General features: G+C 31.6%; 1 protein-coding gene across 1 annotated transcript; it reads right to left on the bottom strand.

Moving 5' to 3' along the window:
- Positions 1 to 899: 899 nt before the first annotated feature.
- On the bottom strand, positions 900 to 6,857 carry LOC123678709. Its single transcript, XM_045615859.1, has 2 exons — positions 4,599 to 6,857; positions 900 to 923 (listed from the first exon to the last, which is right to left on the bottom strand). The coding sequence occupies exons 1-2, from the start codon at positions 6,855 to 6,857 to the stop codon at positions 900 to 902; spliced, it is 2,283 nt and encodes a 760-aa protein (XP_045471815.1).
- Between the last annotated feature and the right edge of the window lie 2,103 nt (positions 6,858 to 8,960).

Raw genomic sequence — 8,960 nt, forward strand, 5'->3', positions numbered from 1 at the left:
TTCTTTGTGCTTGAGACAATGTCGTTTAATAACCAGAGTTCCGACATGATCCCAATACAAGTTGGTAAGTACTGTTATATGGATCGTCTATATTGTTTTATATTTTCGAATAGATTATTCAATTTGAAATTTGATATTATGATCCAATAATAAAAAAATAAATTATGACTTTTCAAAATATCACTGAATTTTCTTAGGAGTTTTTCAGGGTTCAAAATATTTATTTTAGAAAAAAAAAATTTAATCAAGAATGACAAATTGAAAATGAAACGTTTTACTCTAATACCTAATTAAATCTTAAATTTCTTATCTATAATTCTTCAACCTTCTAACAAACTTCAAATTTTTGCGGACACTTGTCCGCAAATAATTCGATTAAATGTTTCAAAGAAATGTCTTATTTTGACCTGAAAAATGCGCCTCTGAGATCTTGACATATTTTCAAACACCATGTATTATGATTTTTGAATTAATTATTATCATATTTATTTGAGATTTTATGCAATGAATTGATCTTGGCATGAAAGTATTAGTCATTTTCGATTTCTACGGAAGTTATGAAATATTATCCTCAATTTTATTATTTTCCCGATTTTTATGAGATATTTAAAAAAATAGAGTAATAATCTTACTTTATTAGAAAATCATATCATCTAGATTTGAAACATGATTTTTATTGCAGAATATGCAGAATATAAACGGAAGAAAGAATATTTGAAGAGAATAGTGAGACTCACGACATCAAAGATGCAGGATGACGAAAGTGATGTAGAGAGCGGCTCAATGAGCTACAGAATCCATTACAAAATCTACATAGAGGCTCTGGAGCAATTATTAGGCAAGGAAGTAGTTGAGAGAAAAATAAATAAATAAATAAATAAATAAATAAATAATCATCTTTATTCCCTATCATCTTCACATATCTAAAAAATGAAATGGAATAGTGTCAAAACAACAAAATTATATTCTGTTCACAAATTAGAAATATATTCATCCAAAGAGTATGGCTCCAAGTCAAGGAGATATCCGAATAAGCTCTTCTTAAATATAGTTATATTTGACATTGCTTTCATCTTCCTTGGAAGAGAATTATATAATTTCAAACATCTATATTCTGCCTGCTTCTGAGATGTTGTTAGGTTATGTTTGGGATAGATAAAATCTTCATTTCTGGTGTCGTAGAAAGTTCTATTATTCTTATGCTTCTCAAATAGCATATCATTGTTTCTGATGAAAAGGACACATTCTTGTATATAGAGTGCATATATTGTCAGTATTCCAGATTTCTTGAAAACACCTCTGCAAGAGTCATTATATTTCATGTTATTGAGTATTCTTATTGCCTTCTTCTGTAGAATAAATAGTTGTTTTATATTCCCGGACCCATAAAAAACAATACCGAACCTCAGTTTTGCATCTATCATCGCATAGTAGACCATCTTCAGGTAATTACTGGAGAGATACCTGTGGTGGGATTCTGTAACGGCAAAGCGAAGCGAAAACGTGACGAAACGACAGTTTTGCTCGGTTCGGTATTCTGTAAAGGGATTCGGCAATAGTCGTGTTTGCCGAAGCAAAGAACGACCTCATGACGATAACGAAACATTTTAGGGTTCGTTGTCATTACGAAAAGTCCGACGACGTTTTCGATTGGTTTACTTTTACCACGTGACCAAGTCTTAAGCGTCATATTATGACACTTGAATGATTTCGATTTCGAGGTTATAATTTTGAATGTTTTGCTTCACAATATCACAATTCTTAATATTAAGTTTGAAATTCATTCTATTAATTATTGAAAAATTTCCTTTCTCCTCTTTGGTATTGATTCTCCATATGAGTCTTGATTAACGATTGGCGCCATATAAAGGAGTCATGACAACTTCCAGGAAATCGAGCATTGGCATTCAATATTGAAAGATCAGAATTGCAAATCAACTGCACATTAATTGAGTGATATCCTTTTCTGTTCAAAAAGGAATGCTCTTCTTCTGATGGCTTCAAGATTTTTATGTGTGTACAGTCGATTGCTCCAATTATTCCTGGCATTCCACATTTTTCAAAAAATTTCATTTTATTTTGGGTCTTCTCAGAATCATTAGGGAATTTAATTCTTCCTTGGAATACATGGTTAATCAATTTAGTCACTTCACTAACACAACGACTGACCATGGGTTGACTTACTGCTAGCAAATATTCTTGTCCAATACCGCGTTGGTAATTTCCACTGGCAAAAAATCTCAGAGTTATCAATATTCGCTGTTCAAATGGCGTTCTCGTGTTCCTCCAATAATTATCCATAAATGGTTTCAATTCATCGAATAGAACGTGAACTAAATGTTTCGACAAACGGAAAACGTCTATGAATCTCTCATCCGTTAAGTTAAATGGATCACTTCTATCTCGAAGAAATCTATTCTCCTCTCTTGTAAGAGTTAGACGAACTCTTCTTGAGATTTCCTCGTCGATGATCAGAATCATTGAAAACATGATGAATATTTCTTTATACCTATACACTCTATTAGTTGACTCCCCGAACTTATTTTGTAGTATGGGTAGGTTTTGTAACTGGAATAAGAATGAAGGTTTTGAATTATAATCCATTGAACGAGGTTCCATTTCGAATTTCTTCCAGTGCTCAAATAAGACTTTTTGTAATACTCAATATTTGCATTCAGGTGCTGTATTCAATTAGCTAATTCATTCTTAATGATAAACTAAACATTTCAAAATGGTATGGAACCCTTTGTTAAGTTACTTCCAATGAGAGTCATAAATCAAAATATAATTTCTGACAATACTCAAGTTAAATACTGTGGATTATTCAAAGGACATTACAGCTAGAGTCCATAAAAGGGACTCTTATCTCATTGCTCTTATTAGAGATTATCTCAGGTACCTCATATGTCAAAACCTGCAGAATCCTAGAGTAGCTTAAATATCTACTTATTTGCAACGTTGCCAATGTTCCTTCGTGTAAAGTCGGTAAGCTCCGACAACGAAACTAAAAGCGTAAAGATAACGAAACGATAAAGAAAAAGACGCTTACAGAATACCGCATTCGCTTCGCTTCGTAACGTTATCGCTTTCGTTTGCTATGGTAACGAAAGTTACAGAATCCTACCCCAGGCCACAACTCTGAAACCATAAACAGATACCATTATTTTCTCATGAACATAATTGATGTGTTCCTTCCAATTGAGATTCTTATCTATATCGGGTGTCCCAAGGTGAGTGGCCTATTAGATTATTATGGAAACTATTGATGGTAAAGATTTCAAATTTTGTGGATAGATATTTGGCCATGTAAGGTACATTTTTAAAATAATTTCACATTTCCAGTGTTGCCGGATGTACGACAATTTGGCAACAACTTTGTTATTTTGAATAGGACATCCGGTATTTCTATTTTTTTTATGATACTCCATAAAATATTGAATCTATTCACTCTTACTTGTCCATCCATATCTTCAACAGTTTTTGAGTTATTAATTATTTTTCGAAATTTTTGATCAAATTGGCGTATTACGAAAATGACTCTAGTTCGTTCAATATTTGAGATTTAAGTCAGAGATTTTGCAAGTCGTTAGATATTGATCTAACAGTGACATGTGTCACTGCTCTTTAATTATGGTTGTCAATAATACAGGACGGACCAAAAAAAATCATCATTTGCCAAGTTACAAAATTGTAAAAAAGTCTATTTTTTCAAATTAGACACCCAGTATATTTTTCAATTTTTGGAATCAGTACAACACACTGTACAATTTTTCTATTCACGTCCCTATACCTATCTCAACTGAATTCCGAGTTATATGCGTTATATGTGTATATCTTTCTTGAGCCATTATTTATAGAAAAACCTCGGAACAAAACACCTGTTAGGCAATTATTGTTTATTTTGACATTTATGGATTGAACTGATTCATTGATATATCGATCTATGAACCACATAGAGAACATAACAATACAAAAGATATTAACACTTATTGAATCAATGTGAAATCTAATAAACGCATATAACTCGGAATCCAGTTGTGATAGGTATAGGGACGTGAATAGAAAAATTGTAGAGTGTGTTGTACTGATTCCAAAAATTGAAAAATATACTAGGTATCTAATTTGAAAAAATAGACTTTTTCACAATTTAGTAACTTGGCAAATGATGATTTTTTTTGGTCCGTCCTGTATTATTGACAACCATAATTCAAGAGCAGTGACACAGATCAGATCAATATCTAACGACTTGCAAAATTTCTGACTTAAATCTCAAATATTGAACGAACTAGAGTCATTTTCGTAATACGCCAATTTGATCAAAAATTTCGAAAAATAATTAATAACTCAAAAACCGTTGAAGATAGGGATGGGAAAGGAAGAGTGAATAGATTTAATATTTTATGGAGTATCATAAAAAAAATAGAAATACTGGATGTCCTATTCAAAATAACAAAGTTGTTGCCAAATTGTGGTACATCCGGCAACACTGGAAATGTGAAATTATTTTAAAAATGTACCTTACATGGCCAAATATCTATCCACAAAATTTGAAATTTTTACCATCAATAGTTTCCATAATAATCTAATAGGCCACTCACCTTGGGACACCCGATATGTATGCCTAAAAATTTGGTTGATTCTAAGCAGTTGTATTTTGCTTGGCTCAGTGATATTGTATTATTTTCTTCATTTCCTGAATTGGTTGGTGAAAAAAGTATGAACTTGGTTTTTTCTTCATTGAGAAGTAGATTGTTGTTCTTGAACCATTCATTTGTCTTATTTAATGTAATTTCACATAACCTTTCCAGCAGTGTGTAATGGCTTTCAGTCAGAAGTAGATTTGTATCATCTGCGTAATTAACTACAGTAACTGATTGTTCTCTCATCTCAGCATCTAGTCTGAAATCATTCAGATATATAATAAACAATAACGGTCCCGCGATACTTCCTTGGGGTATTCCTAGTATCAGTTCTTCCATATTCGATGTGGTGATTTTTCCATTTATTTCGATTTCAACCATTTGTTTCCTGAGTGATAAATATGACTTGACCCAATCTAGCGCCGGTCCTCGGATTCCATAATTCTCCAATTTTTTGAAAAGTTTTTTACTATCCAAACAGTCATATGCCTTCGTTAAATCGAGAAATACTCCCATTGCAAACTCTTTGTTCTCAAAAGCTGCCACTAGTTTGTTTATGAATTGGTAAATTGCTGTTTTTATAGATTTTCCCTTCAAATAACCATGCTGATTTTCTCTGAATATTTTATTTTCTATCAAATATTCCATTAATTGTTGGCAGTAGACCATTTCCATAACTTTGGAAAAACTGGGTAGTATGCTTATAGGTCTGTAGTTGTTATAATCATTTATATCACCTTTTTTATGGATTGGCTTCACAATTGCTATCTTCAGTTTGTCTGGAAAAATGCCATGTCTCAATGAGTTGTTCATGATGTGAGTTATATGTCCAGATACCTCTTCAGCTGTTTGTTTGATAATGTGGTTAGAGATCTCATCAAATCCACTTGAATATTTGTTTTTCAATGATCCTATAATCTTTTTTGTTTCCATTTCGGTAATTCTTCTCAAACGCATAGATTTGTTAATTTCTTGGAAATTGTCAACAATTTTTCTGTCTTGAATGCTCCTCGTCAATGTCGTTCCTGCTCTTATGAAGAAGTTGTTCATTTCATTTGCTGTTTGAAAAGGATCTCCAATTAATTCAGTTTTCTTTTTATTTGTATTCTTCAAAGAATTTACTACAGCCCATACCGTCTTACTCTTGTTATCTGATCTTTCTATCAAAGTTCCATATTTTTTCTTTATCTGTTTCAATAATAGTTGGTCATATTTAATTTTTGTATCACGATATTCTCCTTTGAATCTCCCATCATAAGTACTCAGTACAAGTAATATATCCAGTCTGTTTTTTATCTCTTTAATCTCAGGATCAGAACTGACCATTTTTCTTCTCTTATTCTTTGATATTTTTCTCAATGTAAAAGCTCTGTTAAAAAGTTGCAAATATATGCTATGGAACATATTGAATTGGTCATTTACATCCTTTTCAGTTATTTCATAAAGAGCTGTCCAATTTTGGTCTCGTAACAATTGTTTGAAATGTTGAATATTTTGTTGTGAGTATATTCGCTTATATGTTTCATTTGATTGTTGATTTCCCATTTTGAAAATAATTTTCTGTGCTGTGTGATCAGAAATATGTGTTTGTATAATTCTGGTTTCATAGGATTCCTCAATATTTGTAAAAATGTTGTCAATACAGGTTGCTGTTGTGGCTGTTATTCTTGTGGGTTGATATATTGTTTGCTGTATGTTGTAAGTTTTCAACATGCCCAATATTTCACATTTTCGGCTTGTGTCATCCATAAAATTAATATTGAAATCTCCAATCAGGGATATTTTTACATTTTCATTGAATAATTTTATTAATATTGGTTCTAATGCTCCAGTCAATATGTCTACGTTCCCATCATTATATATGGCCATACAAACATGCGTGCTTCCATTCAGGCTATACTCTATTCCTACACACTCAAATTTTCCTTTTCTTGATATCTTCTTGATGTCTTTTCTTTCTTTGACTTGCATTCCAGTTTTTGTATATATTGCTACTCCCCCATGTTCCTTCTCATTTCTACAAAAGAAAGTAATAAGTGCAAAATTATTGATAGCATAGAATTTTAGTTGGTTTTCTGTTTTCCAATGTTCTGTTATGCACAGGATTTTAACATCTTCATTTTCATTCAGTATTTCCTCTAGGCGATCCTTAGCATTTCCCAAAGAGCAAACATTTTGATGTAGTATACTGAATTGTTGTTCACTGTTTTTGCTCATGACTTCTTTTTTTGTATATATATCTTTGATAGATTGTGGCTTCAAGCTTTGTTTTTCTCTAAAAAATGTTGTCCCCTACGGAAATCAAATCTTGCAAAATTGATTCCCTCTGGCCAGAATTCATTTTTATATATTTCATCTTTTATTTTCAGTGGAACTCCTACAAGAACACATTTATAGTTCAAATTTTCTTGTTTTCTGGTGTTTATTCTTGTCACAGATACTTCATTCTCTTCTAACTTCCCTTTGTTCATTATGTATTCTTTTACAACTTCTTCCTCTACACTTTCTTTTACTTGAGAGATAAATAGCCATAATTTCTTATCTGCTTTGTCAGATTTCACTGATTTGAATGTTGTTTCTCCTGTAAGTGTTGTTCCAGTTCCGACATTAATTCTTGGTTTCTTCTGTCTTCTTGCTCTGACTTTAATGAAATCCTCTGACGGTGAATTGGGAGCAGGTCTTATCAGTTTGTCTGTGGGTGTCATTTCATGTGTTTCCGTTACTATTTTCGGAATTTTGTGTTTATTTATGTTTTCGGATTTAGAGTGAATTTCTAGGTTAGAATGGTACCTGTCATGCGTGGTCACAGACAGTAAATTATCATTGACACTGGTTTCTGTTTTCTCTGCTGGAATTGCACTTTGTGTAGCCATCTGTTGTCTGGTAGATGATCTTGTTATTTTGTTACGCTCGTAGGGTTCTATGTTCAAACCTCTGGTAGGGATCTTCTCAATTACGTCAACTGAATTAATCGAATGGTTTTTTGAATTGTTTACCTTTTTTTCAAGGATATCATTTTTTTCCATCTTTCGTATTCTGTCTAATAAAAGGCTATTGTTTAGTTTGAGAATTTCATTTTTATCTCTCATTTCCATAAGTAATTCCTGTAGATATCGGATTTCCATCCTAAAGATATTTGTTTTGGCATCCTCGCTTTGCTTTAATTCTCTTTGTTCGTTTGTTCCAGCGCAACAAACAATCTTATTTCCATCAATAACTTTTAGGTTTGGTAACTTTTTGGCACAGGCTTGATGGAAAACTGAAAAGCACTGCACACAGATTTTTATTCTACTCATTTTCGAAGCACAACACAATAAAAGATAAGGAGGAAAGAGAAAAGAGAGAGAAAAAAGAAAAGAAAATTGAAGAAAGAACCTGGACCGAAAAGTTAGCAATTTTCAAAGCTATGAACAGAGCTTCTTGCTATAAGCAACTCTTGGATCAAGTAATTATCGGACAAGAAAGTATAAAAGATGCAAATTTGTTAATGGCGAACCTCTGTAGCCAGGACAAACAAAGAAATACACATAGACATTTAGAATTCACTCCTACTGTACCAAAAAGGGCTTTGTAAACTGATGGTTGTTAAAATATGAATAGATAGAACCAAATATGTTGAATCAAAAAATATACCAAAGAAATATTAAAAACAATTTCTCATTCTGGAGTTTTAGCATTTATTTTCAATACTCCATTAAATTTATCAGAAAAAATTATAGGGTTCTAATTCAAATTATTATCTGAGATGATCTGAAAATATGTAAATATATTGTATATAGTTCTGTATTAAAATAAAAAAATATAAAAAATAAAGCTTTTTAAATTATTCGAAATGAACTCAACTGGTAAGATTGCGGACTAACAGGTCATTAAAAATAAAGAAAATCTTCCCTTTGAATCATTCAATTTTCATTTTGTGAAATTCAATCGGATGTGATTAGTGGAATTCTTATCTTATCTATATGAGAAAAGTTACAAAATTATAATAGAATTTTCATCCCCATTAATGAAGGCAATGAATATCTTGTTTGTAGTACCTCCTTAAAAGATTATTCCATAAGAAAATCATTTACTGATGTAGAGAAAATTCATATCTATGAGAAAAATTCATATTTTCTTTATTCGTGAAATATATCAATGTTGTGCAAAAAAATTATCAAATAATATTAGATTCAAGCATGTTGTGTCACTCATATAGAAATTGCATGTAGTTATATTTCTGTTTCTACTCTGCATCTATATTTTCAGGTTAATAATAACTTTTTCCGAAAGAGAGAAATTCGTATTTTAAAATTTTTCAACAAATATTATGTAACACAG

This window comes from Harmonia axyridis, chromosome 4, assembly GCF_914767665.1.
Source record: "Harmonia axyridis chromosome 4, icHarAxyr1.1, whole genome shotgun sequence".
In the NCBI taxonomy this organism is placed as follows: Eukaryota; Metazoa; Arthropoda; class Insecta; order Coleoptera; family Coccinellidae; genus Harmonia; species Harmonia axyridis.